This window comes from Ovis canadensis, chromosome 7 (assembly GCF_042477335.2).
Source record: "Ovis canadensis isolate MfBH-ARS-UI-01 breed Bighorn chromosome 7, ARS-UI_OviCan_v2, whole genome shotgun sequence".
In the NCBI taxonomy this organism is placed as follows: Eukaryota; Metazoa; Chordata; class Mammalia; order Artiodactyla; family Bovidae; genus Ovis; species Ovis canadensis.
In genome coordinates this window covers 72,623,380-72,646,580 of record NC_091251.1, presented here as the reverse complement: position 1 = coordinate 72,646,580, position 23,201 = coordinate 72,623,380, and the positions used below count along the sequence as shown (strand labels likewise).

At 36.4% G+C, this 23,201-nt stretch overlaps 2 protein-coding genes across 4 annotated transcripts in view; one reads left to right on the top strand and one right to left on the bottom strand.

The window, feature by feature from the left end:
- Nucleotides 1–750: 750 nt before the first annotated feature.
- SLC24A5 (solute carrier family 24 member 5) lies at nucleotides 751–22,264 on the top strand. 2 transcript variants are annotated; one of them, XM_069597899.1, is made up of 9 exons: nucleotides 751–1,047; nucleotides 1,967–2,146; nucleotides 12,987–13,070; nucleotides 13,162–13,265; nucleotides 14,119–14,219; nucleotides 16,014–16,297; nucleotides 18,989–19,195; nucleotides 21,055–21,156; nucleotides 21,636–22,264. In XM_069597899.1, the coding sequence occupies exons 1-9, from the start codon at nucleotides 927–929 to the stop codon at nucleotides 21,956–21,958; spliced, it is 1,506 nt and encodes a 501-aa protein (XP_069454000.1). In that variant the 5' UTR covers nucleotides 751–926; the 3' UTR covers nucleotides 21,959–22,264. The 2 variants fall into 2 exon arrangements, with proteins under 2 accessions (XP_069454000.1, XP_069454001.1); XM_069597900.1 differs by having other exon boundaries at nucleotides 805–1,047; nucleotides 16,110–16,297.
- Nucleotides 19,507–23,201, bottom strand: part of MYEF2 (myelin expression factor 2) — a 34,452-nt gene continuing 30,757 nt past the window's right edge. For both annotated transcript variants that reach the window (XM_070292490.1, XM_069597901.1), the window contains one exon: nucleotides 19,507–22,704. In XM_070292490.1, coding sequence (XP_070148591.1) covers nucleotides 22,541–22,704 — 164 coding nt within the window. In that variant the 3' untranslated portion in view covers nucleotides 19,507–22,540. The remainder of the gene's footprint in view (nucleotides 22,705–23,201) is intronic.

Below are 23,201 nucleotides of genomic sequence, written 5' to 3'. Positions count from 1 at the left end.
ATAGCCTTCATCCACTATGGCTCTTACTAGTTCTTGAAGCTGCCCGCTTCTCTGCTCCCCCACTGTTGTTGCTCTGGTTCAAGTCACCATCATTTCTCCAGGAGATTATTGTAGGAGCCTCTTTCATGACCTCCCTGTATGGAGCCCTAAATGGAGAGAGAATGAGAGGCCCCAAAACAGCAGTATAAAAGTGTATAAACAGCCAAAGAACACATAGACATCAGCTCCAACAACTTCTAGAAGCGCTGGAGAGAGGGGTAGAAGCACTTGTAAACTCAGGTTCTTAGAAATCTGGAGAAAGCCCACAGCAGGAGTGGAGACACAGACGTAGAGCAGACTTGTGGACACAGAGCAGGAAGGAGAGGGTGGGACACACTGAGAAAGTGGCACTGCTGTACATACACTATCATATGCTAAACAGATAGCTAGTGAGAAGCTACTGTACAACACAGGGAGCCCAGCCTGGAGCTCTGTGATGACCTAGAGGGTGGGATGGAAGTGGGGAGGGAGGCTCAACAGGGAAGGGATAGATACATAGAATTATGACTGATTTTCCTTGGTGTATGGCAGAAACCAGCACAATACTATAAAGCAATTATCCTCAATTTAAAAAAAAAAAAAAAAAGCAAAGCCACTATGAAGACAATAAAATCAGTCCACAAAGAACAAGCTGCCTCGATCTGCCCTCAGGGACCATGGGCCAGGGGACTGTCCCCCTCCTCTCCACCTCTTCCAGCCTCTCTGAGGCTTACAGCTGCTGAGCAGAGTAGCTTAACTTACTCCAGTCACCCTCCCTCAAGCACTGGCCTTGCTGTGATGTGCCCTGGGCAGGGCGTGGGGCAGGAAGGAGACTCCTCACATGATCCAGCTTAATCCTCCTTTTCTCCCTTCCCAAGGCTGCACGCTGCAGAAAGATTGCTACTGGAATGCAGATCAAAGGGGGCCCACGGTGGGCAAGACGGGCCCTGCTCCTCGGCCTCCTCTGGGCTACTGCACACTTGCCTCCCCCAGGGGCCTCCCTGGCCCAGCGTCTCCCAAGGGCTACAGGTAGGTGGACACTGGGGTCAGCCACCCCTGTTGCTACTGCCACATACAAATAAACAAAGAGAGGGGAATTCTTACGTGACTCACTTTTGCTTATGCTTGCCGCTGTATTTGCTTGGATTTTTAGCATTTGGTGGGGCTTCCCAGGTGGTGCAGTGGTAAAGAATCCAGACACACGAATTTGATTTGATCCCTGGATCAGAAAGATCCCCTGGAGTAGGAAATGTCAACCCGCTCCAATATTCTTGCCTGAAAAATTCCTTGGACAGAAGAGCCTGGCGGGCTATAGTCCATGCAGTCACAAAGAGTCAGACACGACTGAGCATTTAGATTATTTTAGCATTTGGTAGGATATCGAATACTTTCGGTCCTTCGGGTAGGTTCTTGAAAATGGCTCTGAAATAACACACAGACATCATGAAACAGTAGAGTCTTCAGATTTTATTGCTGGAGACTTCACAGAAAAAGGAATCTTTCATCCTATAAATGCTGTCTGCAACAATGATTTTCTGTGGGCCTTGAGATTTGTGGACAATTTGGGCTCTGAAATGGGAAAATGAGATTGCACAGATATTAGAAATTTTTATCTTTAGATATACAGTTTCTAATTTAGGAGGAAAAGGGGTTCAGAATTCCCTTCTAGAGTTGAAACAGACAAGGAAAACCGATTTCATTATTTCTTCTTTTAAATTCATCCACTATCTTTATTTTATTAAAACACCTCTTTTGGGTCCCAAAGACTAATATTTTTAAGGATCTATAATTATATCACAGTCTAAAGAGATTTATACATTTTTACCAGAGTTCTTAAAATTCCACCCAGAAACCCCACACTTACTATTTTCTTAAGGAATTTCTCTTTGTGGGCTTGGAATGCGTGACTCCAATATCCTTCAGATTTTCACCTCCCTTTCCTTACCAGGAAATAGCACCCAGTGTGTTATATCCCCATCATCGGAGTTTCCTGAGGGGTTTTTCACGAAACAGGAACGTGCAGATGGAGGCATCATAATCTACTTCCTAATTATCCTTTACATGTTCATGGCTGTGTCATTTGTCTGCGATGAGTACTTCCTACCATCCTTGGAAATCATCAGTGAATGTAAGTTGCTGGAAATCTCCACTATAACTTCCCAGAATAGTGATGCCACACACATATATGCCTGTGTTTGGAGAAGCTCAGTAACAATCCTGTCCATCTTACCTGGCTGCAGGACACTAACGTCTGTGTTGTGGCATCCTGTATCGGGAGGAACTGGCCTGACTGTGGTTTTTCTTGGTAGCTCATGTACAGCAGGGCATCTTTAATGGGTATAAAGCAACTATCCTACCAACTACGTCTAAAAATTGCCAATTTGTCTACTGTATTGTCTAGCTATTTGTTAGTAAACTGTTTAGAATTTTATACACATGCATTTGGTGCTCCTAATACTTGCCATCAAATACTTCAATTTTTAAAAAAAATTTTTTACTCTGAAATCTCTATAACTTTTTAGAAATGGTAGATGATAAACAAATGCCTTTAAGGATCACCCTCCTACCTCTTCCTTTACCAGTCTTCTACAAGGAGGGAAAGGAAACTAATTCATGTTAATGAACCAACAAATATATAAATAAGTCCTGCATCTTATGTAAAGTGACCTCAGGGATTAGGTAATTAAAAATTAAGCTCAGTTATTGGTTTCTGGGAAATAAGACCTGCCAAGTCCTTTAGTTCTGTCTCTTCAATCATGTGTATCACTCAGCATTCTGAGCATAGACCTTACATGGGTGCACTGGTCCCTAAAATCCGGATACCAGTGATGTATTATGATGACTAAGCAAAAGTGCCTGCATTTCCAGGCTCTATCTCCTGTTTAATTAGTTTAACTGGTTGAGCATGCTCATTTCAGAGAAGGTCGAAATTCAGGATTAGATTTCCCACTGCATACTCCCAGGATTGCACAGAAATAGCATGCCCCTTCCCCACTGCCAGACACACACACTGCTAGCATTTCTTCACAGAGGGAAAGAGCATGAATGTAAACTCTCCTTTTCCCCTTTTTCCCATGGCCTCGTCCCCACCCCTGCTGAAATGCAAGTCATTTTTTCTCTTTTCTCTCTTGTTAGTGCAGTATAGCAATATTCTTAGGACTTAAAACAGGATGTGGCAACAGTGTTTTCACTCAACACTTATTTCTCTAATTCAAAATATTTATAGAACAGGTCAGTGTAAGTTTATTATAATTATTATTTATAGTTTTACTTTGATATTATATTTGACATGGACATTTCTTTAATAGAAATTAACATTTTACTTAGATTGATGAAATGCAAGAAAAATAGAAAAAGCATAGACTTTCCTATATTACTATCACCCAGAGAGCCCCACAGTTGTCATTTGGTATATTTCCTTTTAGTCTTTTAGATATTGCTACACATACAGTCTGAGACTATTTCTTTTTCCTAAGATACTATTTTATTGTGAACATTTCCCCATATTATTAAATAGCCTTCAAAAACACGATTTTTAATGGTAGCACAATACTTCCTGCTTCTGTAAATGATTTCAGCACCTAACACTGGTTTTTATACAGAATGAGCACTCGGTAGAAATTTATCAATTTTTTAAATTATTAATTTTATTCAGTTCAGTCGCTCAGTCATGTCCGACTCTTTGCGACCCCATGAATTGCAGCACGCCAGGCCTCCTTGTTCATCACCAACTCCGAGTTCACTCAGATTCACGTCCATCGAGTCAGTGATGCCATCCAGCCATCTCATCCTCTGTCATCCCCTTCTCCTCCTGCCCCCAATCCCTCCCAGCATCAGAGTCTTCTCCAAAGAGTCAACTCTTCGCATGAGGTAGCCGAAGTATATTAGACATTTGATTTTTAAATTTTTTGTCCTACATAATGCTCATACTTGTATCAAATCTTTGCAAACTTCGCTGACCATTTCCTAACAAAGACGCAGAGCTATGTATATTTTAAGCTTTATTTTATACATTGCCAAAAACATTTTACAAAAGGTGTGCCAACAAAAACCTCCACAATGTCTGGTAGCTTCCATTCCCGAAAACCATGAATAATATCATTTTAAATTTGTTAATTGCTTTAAAATAGAAGTTTATTTTATAAAATTTGCATTATTATTTGTGATGTTAAACATTTTATATAGGTACTGAAATTTGTGGTTTTGTTCTTGTGGGTTTTTTTTTTCCCCATGTTCTAATTAGGGGAGTATTTGTCTTTTACTTATTGATATCCAAGATTTTTTTCTAATATAAATTCCTAACATAATTTTCCTATCATATGCTTTTTATGGTTTGTTTGGTTTTGTATTTTGTGTTTACTGCATTGAAGTGTACATAGGTAAATTTATAAATATTTTCCTTTATGATTCTTTTTTGGTTTTATACCTAGAAATACCTTTTATCCCTAGGTCAGAAAAAATTTCATCTTCTCTCTACTGATAGTTTTTTCTTTTCTTAACATTTATTTATTTGAGTATTTTTATTTTTTTCCACTAAGAATTTCTTTTGTTATACGGTACATTGCTATTTTACCAAAAGTTGATCCATTTTCTATACCTTCAACTCTATACTCTAATGATCTATTAATGTTTGTGCCAATACCACACTTTTCATTAGAAAAACTAAATCATATTAATTATATAAAACTAAGAAATTTAAAATTCAAGGTACTATCTCTCTACTTAGAATCTTTCTTTTTCTGGAAAATAATAAATCCCCATCCCCTTTTTTTGCTTTCTTGACTGAAAGAATTAACCCATCAATAATTTTTTTTAATTAAAAACCTGTCTTGGGAGTGGTAAATAAATAAATAACTTTTCTGGCCCTGCAGAAGAAACTACTGCATTAAAATTTAGACTGATACTTCAAAATAATCTTCTTTAAGTAACTTCATGAAATATCTATAATAAGTAACTTCATGAAACATCTATAATAATGACTTCCACAATGCCACTTGTGGAATTACCTTGAACATCATCAGCAAACATGCGTTTCTCAAGTGAATTGCCTTTTGCTCTGAAATATAACACAGTAGCTATTATGGATGTGTGACTGATGGATGCCTATGCCACTGCCTATCTTCAGCTGCTAGGAATTTATCCCTGTCTTGAGTATTGAAAATACTGGCAACAAAATGAAATAAAAATAGTGCTAGCTTGATTCATTTTTAAATGCCTACAAATTAATTCTGTCATTTCTCTTTTCAAGGTCTTAGCATGGTCTTGTCCAAATTAGGACATCAGCAATAAAAAACAGGTTCTCTGAAATTTGTTTACATCCACAGAAACTAGCTTCAGAAAGTCTGTAATTGCTTTACATTTCCCCATAGTTCTTTGATGAGCATGAGTTATAACAGTCCCACCCAACTAATAAGTATTAATATTATCCTCAAAATAATTTACTGAGCATTATACATTGTACTGAAATGTTAACTACTTATGTATTTATTATAGTTATTTTTCATAAACAATTATAGAAGACCAAGCATAGTTCTAAATTAAATATATAAGGTTTTAGTTCTCCAAAAAACCCTACAAAGTAGGGACTATTAGATTGGTTTTACTAATGAAAAAACTGGGGCTGAAAGAATATATAAGTTCTCAAGACTACACAGGGCTTCCCAGGTGGCACAGTGGTAAAGAATCTGCCTGCCAGTGCAAGAGACACAAGAGATGCAGGTTTAATCCCTGAATCAGGAAGATCCCCTGGAGGAAGAAATGGCAACCCATTCCAGTATTACTGCCTGGAAAATTCTATAGACAGAGGAGCCTGGTGGGTTACAGTTCATGGGGTCACAGAGAGTTGGACATGACTGAACACACACACACACACACACAGAGCCAGTACACAGGAGAGCCCTGGTCTCTTTAATGTCAAAACCCAAGAATGTTTTCAATTGCTATATAATTTTACATATCCTTATTTGAGATTAGCTGTCATAATATGGTTGTTTCAGAAGAACTGTTATTTAAATAATTTTAAAAGGTATTTTCCACCCAAAGGCACGAAAAATTTTGATTAAAAAATACGTCAAATAGTCATTGTAATGACAGAGGAAGTATACTACAAAATAATGAGAATCTACTGAGTCACTTTAAAACATCAGTTAAGAATTTCAGCAACCTACTAGGGGTTGTAAATTAATGTTATAAATGGTTACCCACAATAATTAATATGAGAACTAAGCATTTTGTTTACAATGCACATGAGATTATAGCATCGTACTGTGGAACCAAACCATCATGTTTGATTCAATGACATTCTGTGGAGTACACGTCTGAGTTCCAATCTAGGATACAATGGTTGAATTGGCTGGCCCCTGGCCCACCCCAGCCCCATCGTCCCATGACCCACTCTTCCAATCACTGACAGTGGTTCATTTGGTTATTAGCACAAGGGGCTTCAGCATGGTGAATTCTTGAAGTGGCTGGGACTGCAGTCTCCATGCAGGGGATACGTTGGAGGTGGTGGAGGACAGAGCCTCTGGCTGATACTCTGGTCAGGCCCAGCTTAGACACCTGAGTTCGTTCTCTGTAGCTATACACATTGGTTCTATATACATTGGTCTGTCAGTTACCTCTAGAACCACTACCACTTGAGGCTTCCACTAAGGATCTTTCTCTTTCTTGCTCTACTCATGATCATTAAAGTCAAACAACCTCTCCTTTGCACCTCAACACTAGGAAAGCAAGCACACACAAACCCTGAGACATTTTGTTGTCATTTTAACCAAGTAGATCCAATATGAGAAAATGCTGTTGCTATACCACCTTCCTTTAATCCTATCTTCTCTTTTATCCATTTAAGTTCTAAAGGAAAAGAGGCTAAAGATTCTTTGAACACATTTGTATATAATAGAAACTATATTAACTTACAGCCCATAGTAGGATGATTACCTCTCATCTTTATAAGCAGTTTATTTTTAGAAACACAGAAGTTCAGCAGAAAGCCAAAACAAATCCTTTACGTATCATTTTAATATGTAATGGGGATCTTCTAGAGTTATTTAATCACTGTTTAGAGTACCTTTCTTTAACTTTTCTGAGGCTAACTACAGAGAAGACTGAGAACCGCTAGTGATTGGTCAGTCACTTGATACTACCAAAAGTCCACAATGAGCTAGTTATGAAACTTTTTGTCTTAAATGTTACACTAATATGCTATTCAGTTGATACTCTAATCCCTCCACCATGTTGCTCCTTTGAAGTATAACATGTCTTAAGTGAAAATGATCTTAATAAGGTTTTGGGAAACATACTTAAATAAAATATTTACTTTTTTATTAAAAATTCTTTTTATTCATACTGCTTTGAACTAATATTTGTCCATGTTCTATTTTATGTTTCAGAAACAGACAATAAGAAAGAAATACAAGTTTTAATTCCAGGTAGAATTTATTCTAAATTGATAAAATTGAAAGGGAGTCAAATAATTCTGTGAGTATGGCATTTGGATAGCCGACAGTTTCAGGGGATTGTTTGATTCTTAATCCTTATGAAATTTACAGAGGCAAAGCCTTCCTCAAGAACAAAGAATCTAAGAAGAGTGCTTCCTCCCTGCCACACAGGCACTCATCCTCCTCTTAAGAGCATTTTCATCCTCTTTGCTTTTCTTTTTCCTCTGATCTAAACTAATATGAATTTAAAATATAAATAAATACATTGTGGTTACCTTGGATTGCATCTAAATCTACCTTAGGTATACAGAGATAAATAAATGTCAAGTGGTCTGGATATTACCCAAATGCTATTGGAGAGACAGGCAATAATAATAATAATAAAGCTATGTATTAAATCTCTTCACTTACCTACATGGATAACAGAAAGAGCAGCTCTTTCAACTCAGAAAGATCTAAGTGCCCATCCCATCTCTGCAACTACTACCTATGTGACCTTGAGCAAGTTATGGAGACAAAACTCAGATAATTGTGAGGTTTGGACACAAAAAGTCTTGCATGTGGCTTTATATGATTGACTTACAGCAAGTGGAAACTAATAGCTGTTAGATTAGGGCATGGGGGCGTCCTTTTTCAGTGGAATCGGGCTTTTCAAAGCATTATACAGAGCTTCAGAATTTGTTCCGTTATGGCTCAAACAAGATATGAGATGATAACTATAAAGTACTCAAAATGTTTTTATTTACTATTAGAAGCATCACAGAGCATATAGATGCAATTGTGCATGGAGAGGCTAGGCATTTATTCCAGTGATGCTGACTTTACTCAAAATATTTCTAGAAATATATCTGAAATTAATGTCAGAACCAATTTTGCAAATCATACAAAACACTGGTTTGCTGTCACACTTCATTTTGAATCCTAAGTAGAGTTACTCAGCATGACTACCCACCATAGTCACTAGAATTGGGTCTGAATGACTTAATTGCTTCCAAAACTCAAATCCATTCACAAAGCATAAAAATTTGCTATCACTGAGGACTTTATAAAATTGTACCAGAAGACACCAAATTGCTTATAGCCTAGTCTTGTAACTCTGTTAAATGTACATGTGAAAAGAATTGAAAATACATTTTTAAAAAGGTAGCAATGGTTAAAATACAATGGTAAAGGTATAAATGATGCTCCCTCCCATCTGTTTTCTCCTCTATCTTCTAAATTTTCAGTTAACCTAGGGGTTTTTAATTATAAAAGGAATTTATCTAACAATAAGAGGTGGTCCAGAGGTGTAAGGCATAGAATTCATATTTTATAATTTTTAAATTTGATAAAAATTAGACGATACCTCAAAGATTTGTATATTCCAACCCTATTACAGATGGCAAAATACAAGCCTTGTCTGAATGACTTATCTAAATTCTCACATTAAGGTACTGGCAGGGCCAGAAGCCAGGTTTCCATTTTAGTTTAAAACTCTTTTTCTATATTTCCAGAAAAAGATTTGCAAAGATGGTTATAAACTTTGCAGCACGGTATCAGAGAAGAGAAAACACTTAAGAAAAAGTCTGTTGAGTTTTAGTAATCAGTTCATTATCATAAAGTTGTACTTTATATAACCAATGTAATATCTAAACCTATAAAGAAAACTCACCTTGAACATTTCTACTATATCCTCAAGGAAATATGATTAGTCCTTTAGAGTAATAGAGAGGGGAAAAAAAGTAATAGCTCTGGGGCGGGGGGGGGGGAACAGAACAATTTATCTTTAATAATAAACTATAACAGAGAGAAATGCTACCCAAAGGTCAGTGAAGACAAAGCCAGTCGATTCTAAAGTTCAAAGGTATAAACCATTCTACAAAATATGCTTAGAACCTTAAGATATAACTTGTTAAAATATCTTTGAAGTTTTATAATTCATCTGTAGAGAGCTCTTCTTTTCATAACTGGAACAGAGCCCAGTGAATAGCAACAAGCTTTATTGTTAATGCCTTTTGAGAAAGAAAGTGTTCAGAAGGGTCACTTATTTTCTTACCTTGCAACAGCCAGATGGATCACTTTTTCTCTCTCCAGACTGAATTCTTCTAATGAAGCATTCTTCAGCCAGCACTAGATGCAGATCAGCCAATCACTCTTCAGCTGCCCCAAGTTTAGACAGTTTAACATATTTTGTTCTTTTTTCAATTTCCTCCACGTATTAGTTAACCCTGATTTCATTCAAGAATTCATGGTAATATCACTAAATTTATACATTCTCTGAAATATGCTAGAAAACTTCTGAATTATTACTCTCACTAGCTATTTTTTCCCCCTAGAAAAGAATACAATGGGGGAAGTTACGTACCAGTGCCACAAGGAAGGGAAGAAAATGACTCAACCACCTCCCATCTTAAATTGCCTCAGTGCCTTTCGGATACTGAGTTTCTGTGGTGAAAAAGAAATAACACTGGACTTAGGTATAGCTCAGCTGGTAAAGAATCTGCCTGCAATGCGGGGGACCCGGGTTCCATCCCTGGGTTGGGAAAATCCCCCGGCGAAGGGAAAGGCTACCCACTCCAGTATCCTGGCCTGGAGAATTCCATGGACTGCATGGGTTGCAAAAAGTGGGATACAACTGAGTGATTTTCACTTTCATGTTTCATGTTTAGAATCAATAGACTTGGGGTTTACGCCCAAACTCCTCACATTTAAGACCCTTACTTTCCATGTCACTTTAAGTTACTTAACCTTCTGATTATCTGTTTTTTATATGTGAAATGGAAACACAACTCAGAACTTCCCTGGTGGCTCAGATGGTAAGGAATCTGCCTGCAATGCAGGAGACCTGGGTTTGAGCTGAGTCGAGAAGATCCCCTGGAGAAGGGAATGGCTGCCCACTCCAGTATTCTTGCCTGGAGAATTTCATGGGCAGAGAAGCCTGACAGGCTTCATGGAACCACAAAGAGTAGGACACAACTGAGCAACTAACACTCATTTCAAGGAATAGCTGAGATGATTAAATTATATATATGAAAGTGAATTGTATGCCATGAATATATTATTTAATTCATAAAATTTTTAAGAAGTTAATAGAACAATATGCTTCATCTTTTCTAAGTTTTATGACCAACTGGACCTTCTATGTATCAGAGTTGTAGTAAAAGTATAAATACTATATATACATGCAAAATCACTCCAACCAATTAAAGAAATGCTATGAAATGTAAATCACTCCAATTAAAGAAATGCTATGAAATGTAACTTACATAAATTATTACTTCTGTCCCTTCATTAGTCACCACAAATAGTGTTCATCAAGCAACATGACCAAAGGCAAATAGGATAGAGAACCTGGATTTGGTAACTCCAACTATCCTGAGAGGATTTTTCCCAGTGGAGGCATAACAGGTAGCAAAACAGTTCTGACTGGAGCTGGTTTGACCACTGAGACCAGACAGCCTCATGGGGATAAACAAAAGATGACTGTGGCTAGTATCACCAGCAACACTGTAGATGTCTTTCCAAAAGTGAAAGTGAAAGTCACTCAGTCGTGTCCAACTCTATGAATTCTCCAGGCCGAAATACTCGAGTGGGTAGTCATTCCCTTCTCCAGGGGAGAAGTTATCCAAACCAGGGATCAAACTCAGATTTTCCCAAACCAGGTCTCCTGCACCGCAGGCAGATTTTTTAACAGCTGAGCCACCAAGGAAGCCCAAGAATACTGGAGTGGGTAGCCTATCCCTTCTCCAGCAGATCTTCCTGACCCAGGAATGGAACCAGGGTTTCCTGCCTCGCAGGCAGATTCTTTACCAGCTGAGCGACCAGGGAAGCCCATCTTTCCAAGCACTTCCCATATTTTTCACAGTAAAAGCCCAAGTGCTTGCTAGGATCCACAAGGCTTTATATGATCTGGCCATCTATCACCTTGGACTCCATCATCTGCAGCTCTCCTTCACAAGCTTTATTCCAGACACTCTGGCCTTTCTGTTTCTTGAACATATAGGCTAGCGTCTACCTCAAAACCTTTGCATGCACTCCATCTGCCTATATGACTCCCAGGTCTATGTGTGGCTACTCCCTCACTTTGTTAGCATCTCGGTGAAGTCCTTTCTGGTTACCCAATCTAAAATTACAATCTTTCTTCCATGACATTTTATATCCCCCCTCCTGACTTTCGAGCTTCCCTGGTGGCTCAGACAGTAAAGCATCTGCCTACAATGTGGGAGACCCGGGTTCAGTCCCTGGGTCGGGAAGATCTCCTGGAGGAGGAAATGGCAACCCACTCCAATATTCTTGCCTGGAAAATCCCATGGATGGAGGAAACTGGTAGGCTATAGTCCATGGGGTCACAAAGAGTTGGACATTACTGAGCAACTTCACACCTGACTTTTGCTCCTTCTAACACAGTATGTATTTTTTCTTGTCTGTTTGCGCTCACTGGCATTAAATTCCAGAAGATAAATGTTTGTCTGTTTTGTGACTGCCACATTCCTATCACATAAAAAAAGCATCTGGTACAGTAGGTGGTCAATAAATACAACAAATAGATAAACAGGTGTTCCAGTTATCAATGGCTTCTTATGAAATCACCCCAAAACTAGGGGCTTAAAAGAACAATCATTTCAGACTTCTCATAGCTTTAAGGGTTTACTGGCCTCAGCTGGACGGTTCTTGCTTGAGGTCTTTCATGCAGTGATAGTCAGAAAAATGACTAGAATTATCTGAAAGCTCCCTCCTTCGCATGTCTGGTGCTGGGACGGGAGGATTCAAAACTGAGGGGCTGAAACAGCAGGGGTTCCTCAGGCATCTGTATGTGGGCTCTTCACAGGGTCTTTCCTATATGGCAGCCATGGTTTTTATGTGGTAGCTTAGGGCTCTGAAGCAAATGTCCCTAGAGAGAACAATTAGAAAGGTGAAAAATCACCTTTTATGTCCTAGCTTCAGGCATATGGTTCTGCAATACTTTCAGCGGTCACAAAGGCTCATCTAGGCTCAAAATACATAAAACTCCACCTTGTTTTTTGTTTTAGTTTGTTTGACAGGGAATGGACAGGTTCTGAAAAACCATGTGGGCAGAAATAGTGTAGCTATTTTTATAAAATTCAACCTGCTACACCACCAACAAAAAAAGAAATCAGTAATGTCAAAGGCAGATATCTCAGTAGAGAAGCAGAAGTTGAGATGGACTGGAGAATAAGCAACAGGTAATGGTCCCACAGGTAAGAATAAGGAAATACTGACTACAGGTGACAGGGACTCAACCAAGCACACCAGAGTCTGAGGGTCTGGGAAGACTCAAAAATCAATAATAAACAATAAACATTGACAAAGGATTGCTATCAATGGCTTGGAAACCTGAATTTTCATTCTAATTTTAACTTTCTGATATAGGGTAAATAGTGCCTAGAAGGCTTCCTCTATTGCCTGTTTCCCAGTTGAAGCTAGTAACAATGGCTTTCTATGAAAGGTTTGCTTTGATATATACTTAGTTCTGAGAACATGCGCTCCCGTTTGTCACTCTACCAGGCATAATATAATTTCATTTGTCTTCAGCCTTTGGACTGTCCCAGGATGTTGCAGGTGCAACTTTTATGGCAGCCGGTAGTTCAGCTCCTGAATTAGTTACTGCTTTCCTAGGTAAATACCACTCCTTATATTTTTTTTGCTTAATTGGTGTTATTTGATCTTCTCCAAAGCAACACTAACTTAGCTACAATCTGGCTCATAGGTGTATTTATCACAAAGGGCGATATTGGCATTAGCACCATTCTTGGATCTGCAATCTATAACCTCCTTGGTATCTGTGCAGCCTGTGGCTTACTATCTAATGTGGTACGTAAGAAAACTTTATTCAACAAAATATATTGTCTGGACAAATTATAAGAACTGCTTACTGTCAAACCGCAACATTAATCAGCCATAGGTATATATATATCCCCTCCCTTTTGAACCTCCCTCCCATCTCCCTCCCCATCCCACCCCTCTAGGTTGATACAGAGGCCCTGTTTGAGTTTCCTGAGACATACAGCAAATTTCCGTTGGCTATCTATTTTACATATGGTAATATGTTTCCATGTTACTTTCTCCATGTATCTCATCCTCTCCTCCCCTCTCCCCATGTCCATAAGTCTATTTTCCATGTCTGTTTCTCCACTGCTGCCCTGCAAATAAATCTTCAGTACCATTTTTCTAGATTCTATATATACACATTAGTATATGATATTTCTCTCTTTCTGGCTTCACTCTGTATAATAGGCTCTAGCTTCATCCATAGAAATAACAGAAAACAACAGAATTTGACAGAGTTTTGACAGAAAAGAACAAAATTCTGTAAAGCAATTATCCTTCAATTAAAAAATAAATAAATTTATTAAAAAAAAGACAAAGAAAAAAAAGAACTGTTTATAGTCTGGAACAAACAAGGCACTAGGGATGTGTTTAATTAAGTTTATTAATCAGTAGAAAAACAACATGTATTCAATTTTAACCCACAAATACCTCTTGGTCAAATTTATGAAAATCAGACTAGGTTTAGAAACACAATTTTTCTTAAAATTCCTTTCTCTAAAAGCAATATGTAAAAGATAACAATGTTTAACTACAAATATACAAATAATTTTAGTATTACACTAAGCAAGTACTTGAAGAAGTAATAGTGTAATGGAAACATTAATTATTTTTACAGGTTTCAACACTATCATGTTGGCCCCTATTCAGAGACTGTGTGGCATATGCTATCAGTGTAGCAGCACTTCTTGCCATAATATTTGACAACCAAGTTTACTGGTAAGCTTGAAACAATCATTACTCTTATGTAAACCAATTAGAGAGTACTTTTATAAAATTCTAGTTTAGTAACTTTTTTTTCAGAAACGTTATTTCTTTTACTTCTTAATTATCTACCACTTCCATACATTTTTCCTGTAGATCTGAGCTAACCTCATCACACTTGCTGGTTGGGTAGTTCTCCCTCGGCAATTTTTCAGTCAAATCAGTCTTCCTTTTGGTCTAACCAGTGGATGTTACCATCCTTCCTTTTCCCTACTGACTACCTTCTCAGAAAGTTTCCAAATTTTGATGTTTGTTAAAGCCCCAACAGGTGGCTTTTTCATCTGTTGGGTTGTTTACCTTTCCTCAGTTAGAAGTGGCCATGATCACACAATTAGAGAGATAACAAAGAAATAAACAAAGTCCCTTTGAATTCCTCCAACTTTTTCCCTGATGTTCATTTAGTAAGAGAAATATAGGCCTCTTCCTCTAAAAATTAAAAATGTTTTAGGTTTCAAAACTAAAAGCTATTTGTTTTCTTTATAATCTCCCCATGCCTTGTCATTCTAAGAAAATGGAAACAGTCACTTTTCCAGCTAACACGTACCAGGTATTTGTTAGGTATTGATCACTATGATATGAGTCTTAACAGATGAATAAATGTAAAACACAGACACACAGACTATACATTGCCTGATGGTGGAGGTCAATGGCACCCCTCTGGAATACTAGTTTGGCAGTGCTGCTCTAATACCTACTATCAAGAAACTTCAGACCTAGCAGGGAGTAAATTTTCAAAGTGAATCTTCCTGAAATCTAGTCTGTCTCCCAAGGAAAGACTGTTGATTACAACAGAAGTGCTTCTGGGACTTGGCAGTTGTCTGCCAGGGGACAATGACTGTGGGAGTATCCAAGGTAATGCTCCTTTCATAAGGGGAATCAAGAACTCTGTGCTTTCAAGCTGTAGCAGTGATTCACTAGCTATAAAATAATTGGTAAATGCAAGGTTCAAATGTGATGGCATCAGATAATCAAAATTCTCTAAATAGCAACAGAGTATAGGAAAACGGTGCAAGCCAAACTTATTTACATTAAAATCATCAAAAAATCTCAGTATAGCGAATTGAAAAGCTTCAGCCAAAGTCTAACATATTCTGATTTAGCATAGAATTCCTATACCAAAACAATTGAAATGAAGATATACTATATTCTTATAATTATTATCTTCTTTCAATGAACTGAGGTGGAGAAGCCCTATCACTATTCATTAGTTTCACTTTCACTTTGAAAATTTGTAATTACTATTATTTTCAAATAGGACCTCCCAGGTGGCTCAGAGGGTAAAGAATCTGCCTGTAGTGCAGGAGACTCAGGCTTGATCCCTGGGTTGGGAAGATCCCCTGGAGAAGGGAATGGTAACCCACTCCAGTATTCTTGCCTGGAGAATTCCATGGTCAGAGGAGCCTGGCAGGCTACACTCCATTGGGTCGCAAAGATTCAGACACGACTAAGTGACTAACACACATTTTCAAAGAACTTTCCATGCCTGCTATTTGGAAGGATTCTACAAATTAAGAATGAGTTTATAATCCTTGTTTTTAAAATACAAAAAGGACAGTGTAGAACTTTCATCAGTAAGTCTTTTATAATGTTGTAACCAAATCTGGACCCATCTACAAAATCAAAATGTATCTAGAATATTTCTGTTCTATTCTTTCATTAGAAAATTAAGCAGATACTGCCCCAAAACTACTAACTCTAAAATAACTTTCACTTTAAGTTGAAAACCACACAAATTTCTCTAATTTATAGGTATGAAGGAACTTTACTGCTTTTGATATACGGATTATATGTTGTGGTGCTGTGTTTTGACATTAAAATTAACCAATATATTATAAAGAAATGCAGTCCTTGCTGTACCTGTCTTGCCAAAGCAATAGAAGAGAGAAGTGAACAACAGCCACTGATGGGATGGGAAGATGAGGATCAACCATTCATCCGTAGGCAATCAAGAACTGACAGTGGAATATTTCATGAAGATTCTGGCTACTCCCAACTTTCTTTAAGTTTACATGGTCTTAGTCAGGTTTGTGAAGGTAATAACCACATCATGACCATTATTAAGTTTATTACTAGCAAAACTTAATTTCATTTCAATTCAGCAAGTACTATATACACTTACTATTTTAAAAATACTATGGGAATTTAGAGATGATCAAGAGGCAGACCTATCCTTAAAGAAGCTTCCAATATTTCAGAAAAAAACCAAAATAGCTAAAATATGAACATTTAAATACTGTAAAGAGAAAGAAATAAAGCATAAACATAGTTCCTAAATGGGACAGATGGTAAAAAAAATTTGATGAGGATGGTCAGATAGGAAAGATTATCACAGAGACAAACTAAGCCTTGTAGAATATTCTAGTAAGATTTTAACAACTTGATTTATGGTAAATAGATACTGAAGTTTTATCAGACTTCATATGTCATAAGTAAATGATGCAGAGCTAACAGTAAAAAGCATTCCATGGACTGACAAAGAAATAACATGGGAAAAAGGCTTGTCAAGTACTAACATAACTGGAGGACTGAATGTGCAGAATGGAAGCAGAAGAAAAGTAGATCGGAAGGAATACAACAGTCTTAAATGCTAGATTAATAGCGTTTGCAGGTTTGCAGAGAAATTATCAGAACTGAAATATGAGATAAAAGACATGCTACTAAACCAACTGATGTGTTTAACAGATGCTTAGACAAGGTGACGGAGGTGGCGATGGCACCCCACTCCAGTACTCTTGCCTGAAAAATCCCATGGACAGAGGAGCCTGGTAGGCTGCAGTCCATGGGGTCTCGAAGAGTCGGACATGACTGAGCGACTTCCCTTTCACTTTTCACTTTCATGCACTGGAGAAGGAAATGGCAACCCACTCCAGTGTTCTTGCCTGGAGAATCCCAGGGACGGGGGAGCCTGGTGGACTGCCGTCTGTGGGGTCACACAGAGTCGGACACGACTGAAGCGACTTAGCAGCAGCAGCAGCAGACAAGGTGAAGGCAGTGGGAATACAAGAAAACAGGTGTGAGACAATGCAGAGGAAGCGTCACCAAGACCAGGCAACTGAAAGGCTACATGGGAGCAGAGATAATTCTGAGGCTTTTGATCATGACAAAGTAAGAACACTGAGAATACCACGTACAAAAACTAGGAATTTAGGAAGAAGAGCTGGTGTGAAGAAAAAGTAGGAAGGAGACAGCTGAATTTTAAACATGTGAAGCAGTAGCAAAACATGTAAATAAATGTTTATAGTATATGTGCTAAGTCACGTCAGTCATGTCTGACTCTTTGAGACCTGATGGACTGTAGCCCACCAGACTCCTCTGCCCATGGGATTCTCCAGGCAAAAATACTGCAGTGGATTTCCATGTCCTCCTCCTCCAAGATCCCCTGGGGAAAAGAATGACCTACACACTGCAGTATTCTTGCCTGGAGAATCCCATGGACAGAGGAGCCTGTTAGGGCTACAGTCCATGAGATCGCAAAGAGTCAGACACGACTGAGCAACTAACATGTTTAGTATATAGGAAGTCAAATTCAGCTACAGCCAGAAATACATATTTAGGGATTTTTTTTAAAATAAAGTAGTTTCAAGAAACAGATTCTGGATTTTATTTAGTACATTAGACAGGGAACTTAGTAATTTATTATCTGAAAAAATTAAAACATAAATTTTCCCCTTCTTACAAAGATTATAGTTTCTAGTCTTTCAGGTACAAGAAGTACACATTTCTAAGTTAAATTTTATAACAAGAAACTAAAAAAAAAAACAGTCCAAACATTTTTCATTACAATAAAATTATATCTGTTACTTTCTGGCCCATTTGCTGCAATGTGGCAAAAAGAAAAAATTATGAGTTATTTTACTAGTATTAATTGTAATGTGACCTAATAGATGGGCAAAATATTGGACTGGCCAACAAGTTTGTTCAATTTTTTCCATAAGATGGTATGGAAAAAACCAACCAAACTTGTTGGCCAACCCAATATTTTATAAGTGCCATACAAATTTAAACAATCTAAAGTGAAGTCTCCTTTTTATCTAATATATTATTATTGACTTCTTCCACCAAGTTAATAGAACAAACTGAATTTAAAAAACAAACTCAAGTTTTACAAGTTACACTGTAGATTCACTACTTCCAATTTTCTTAAAGTTCTAAGAATTGTGGTGAATTTTGTTTAGTAAATTAATGAAAGAAAATGATGAAATAAGCCCCATAAAATCACCTGAGAATCAGAAATATTCAACTTAATAAAAAGATTATGCTATAGCTATCTTTTACTCCCTAAGTATACATTTTGTGATACACAGGGCAGGCTAGAGGTATCAATACTGGGAAGTGGAGACAACTGGGGTTGCTAAGGGAAGACACCAGGTTAATCCCATAAGCAAAAGTTACTAAAAACCATCCACATTGTAGAAAATCAAGAGATGTTGAACTGAAACTTCAGAAACCTTATATTTCTAACATACTTAGTGAATGACCCTAAACACTTTGATGGATTTAAGACCCCAAATCAAGAAATGCTGAGTATCACATTTTATAGTCAGCCCTGAAGTCTCAATTAGCTTCTTTTTGCCAGCAATATCAGTAATGAGATATTCAAATGTTTTAAATAGCCTCTTAAAAACTGATACAGCTAATTTATTTCAATATAGCTTCTTAAATGGACATTCTAACTTAATTGGCCATTTGAGAAAACTCAAAATCGTTTAATTTTTCCTTAACAGATCCGCCAAGTGTTTTCAACATGCCTGAAGCAGACTTAAAAAGAATTTTTTGGGTACTATCCCTTCCCATTATTATACTACTTTTTCTAACCACACCAGATTGTAGAAGAAAGTTTTGGAGAAAGTATTTTGTGATAACATTTTTTATGTCAGCACTGTGGATATCTGCATTTACATATATCCTGGTTTGGATGGTCACAATAACTGGTATGTATAATATCTTAAGAGCACAATTTAAAAATAATCAGTTGTATATAAGAACAGCATATATTCACTAAGTATAGTCTAGTTAAAGAGAAAATTTGTTTTTCAGCAAAGACTAAAAATAAAGATTAGTGCTATTTACAAAAAGATTAAATATTAATATACCAACAAGCTCACTCAGGTTTTGTGAGGTGTGTACCACATGTCAGCTATATGGTCACTATTACACAGCCCAGTACGAGTCAAAGGAACATGTTATGAACTATATCAAATTCACAGAATTTCTATGTTGCTAATAATTAAATCACATTGCATGGGTCCACAAGATAGTCTTTATACTGAATGCCATTCCATAATTTAACATATAGCAAGGTGCCAGTGTTTTGAGAAAACAATGGGTATTCACTGTTTAACTGGATTACATTTTGTTTTTTAATATGGCAATATAAACATACTACAAAATGAATTAAAAGGGTATAAAATAAAGTCTCATTTTAGTTTCTACTGCTTTCATGATTAAGATTTAACTATTACTGCCTGGCCATAATCAGCTCTAGTCCCAAAGAACTCCTAGTTCAGAAGGAAAAACTGAATATAAGCAAAGTACAAAAAAAAACCAGGAATTTCTCCCAAAAAGGTCAATCAGAGGTGAGCAAACTACCACCTGTGTACCCAAACACTGAGTCTCCCGTTTTTGCGAGTTAAGTTTTACTAAACAGTCAAGCCCATCCATTTATATACTACCCATGAATGCTTTCACATTACACTGGCAGAGCTGAATAACTGCAACAGAGATTGTATAGCCTACAAAACCTAAAAAAATTACTATCTCACCCTTTCAAAAAAAAGTTTCCTGACCTCTGACTTTTGTCAAATTAATATATGACTCAGAATAGTATGCTATTCTAAGAACATTTTTTTATGAGTAATATAGAAAAATCCAATAGCCTTCCTATTAAAGCTCTCCATAAATGTTCTCAGCCAGATCACATTTGACATTAGGAAATTAAGAAAAGAACAAAATCAAGTACTAGATCACAGAACAGTCCCCAAAATGATAAATGTTAGTGTTATTTATGTACATATGAACTCTGGCAAACCAGTTAACAAATTAACAACCAATTACAGTTTCAACAGCAATATATATAAGCATGCAATAAATATGCTACTTGAAGTTTTTTTTAAGTAACATTTTAAGAAAAAAAAAAAGAATTGTAAAGCAAGTTTTCAATTACAATATTAAGAGCAGTTACATTCTAGTTGTTTCCCAAAATGCATACATTTATGAAAAATGATGAACTGCCATCAGATTTAACAGAAGTATTAAACCCGGACCACAAAGTTAGAAAGACTCAAGTAGAAGCCTATTGTTTTCCTCAGATTTATGATTTCCCAAAGGAAACACCTGAACTAAGGTATATCACTAAAGTAGAACATTAAAAATGCATACCATGTTAACACATTTACAGCCTAAAAATAGCTATAAATAATTTGCTTAAATCTGACCTCTTTAGGAAATGTTTTTAAAAAGGAAAAGAGAAAATGACCAATCTTATTGGCATATTTTAAGCAACAACCTTGATAACAGTGGACATCCAAAACTTCTATAAGCATACCAGATAGGGAAATTATTCCTTGGTAGAATTTTGTGTATTAAATATCACCATCTGTCATGAAAAATCTGTGCTACCTTGGTTACCAATTCACCAATATTATTCAAATATTTTGCTACCTAAAATCTAAGTACATATTGGTTCTGAAATCTAAATATGTCTAGTTTCTTTTTCAGGAAAGAAATATCTGCAGAGAACAGTTAGTGAATCTATAAGATTTGTAATATATAATATCTGTGTTTGTTACAGGGGAAACATTAGAAATTCCAGATACAGTAATGGGCCTTACTTTATTAGCAGCAGGAACAAGCATACCAGACACGATCGCAAGTGTGTTGGTTTCAAGAAAAGGTAAGAACTGGGTCCCTCAAGCTGCAATGCCCATTCTTAAAAGCCTGACTGAAATACAATGAGCAAGGATACCTTTAAAATATTTCCTCAGTAACACACTTTGAAGAAAAAAGAACTCAAGAGGAAGCATTTACTATTTAATAGATTAATTTCACTAAATCTAATCCCCTAAATAATATTCACCTGAAATGTGAATTAAATTGTAATTAACCATGTTAGAATGAAAAGCAACAAGTAATCTACATACCTTATTGAAAAATGGTTTAATAAATACGGATAATTATTATTAGATAAATAAATGTTAAGACTTTAAATACTAACCCCCTAAAATTTTAAAATACAAATTCAGTAAGACTTTTGCTCTAATACAACAATTTTCCAAAACAAACAGAAAATGTATCCAGTGTTTTTTCTTATGAAGCTTATTAATAAAATACAGTATTGGTATGCACATTTAACAACATGCTTTTTTTTTGCAGGCAAAGGAGATATGGCTATGTCTAACATCGTGGGATCCAATGTCTTTGATATGCTATGCCTAGGTGTTCCATGGTTTATTAAAACTGCATTTATAAATCCATCTGCTCCTGTAGAAGTGAACAGTAGAGGACTAACTTACATAACCATCTTTCTCAACATTTCAATTGTTTTCCTTTTCTTAGCAGTTCACCTCAATGGCTGGAAACTAGACAGAAAGTTGGGAGTAGTCTGTCTGTTACTGTACTTGGGGCTTACAACATTATCAGTTCTATATGAACTTGGAATTATTGGAAACAATAAAATAAGGGGCTGTGGTGATTAATGTTAACAGTGTTATGTGGAAAATGTGAATGATGGGGAAGGGCAGAGAAGAAAAACTTCATTTCTTCATTTAACTCAAATAAAAAATAGTCTGAACTTCAGAATTTAAAACTTACTTACAGTAATTTTTTATCACCAACAAAAGTTATTTAAAGCCAATCAAAATCATTTCCTAATTTGTCTGAGCCCTTTCTTTTCAAGGACAATTACATATATTAAACAGAAGTTTTGGAAAAAACCATCCTTGCTTTACCTTACAGTAGGTTGATAACAGCTGGGGACACTTTTAACAAACAAATCCCACTATGCAGAACTGAAAATAACAAGAAAATGGCTTACTTCATTAAAAACAGTATAACCATTCATTTAAACTGAATGACCAGACTTGCTGTCTTAAAAACCCAAACTTGAGATTAACAAAAAAATCACAGTATATTTAACACTATACTGTTAAAAACTGGTGGGAGTTTTAGAAGTTCATTTTTACAACTTTTTGTAAGCAGACAGTATTACTTTAAAAAAATGACATTTACTAGGAGATTCAGCAAAACAGATGTAAGAATGTTCTAACCGTGGTTTCAAATTATGCATTACGATCCAAGCGAACATCAATTTCTCTGCCACTGATTTTTATGCCATTCATTATTCTGCAGGCTTTTTCAGCTGATTCTGGGGAGTCAAATCTGACCGTTCCACAGCCTTTTGACTTTCCATTCTCCATTTTTATTTCTGCAAACATTACATGACCTGTAAAAGAAAAATTATAGAATTACCTGTCAGTTTAAACAGGTTCCATTTCAGTATACAGGTTTGAAATTTCTCATAGCCTATGAAGTGACAAGTAACTTGGCTAAAAACATTAATGATTTTAAAATAGCACATCATATAAGTATTACTCTCATCATTTTATATTCTGTATATAATGCAATTCATATACAGTAATAAAGGTTATAATATATAAAATTGAAATAAAAATAGATTTGCTTAGGATTTAATATTTTTAGAATGAAAAATTTTAATGTAAATCTTTACTTGAATTTTATAGCAAAATAAGGTAAGCTAGCACAAAACAATACCTAGTTACCATGCCTAAAAACAAACACAAATCCAAACAAAATTTTTTTTTTAATTTCTTGTTTTATACTCAATCCCCTAATCTCTTTTCTTTCCCTTTTATCCTCCATATCACTGTTTATCCCTGAAAACAGTAACAACAACCCAGGAATTTTACCAGGTCCACAAAG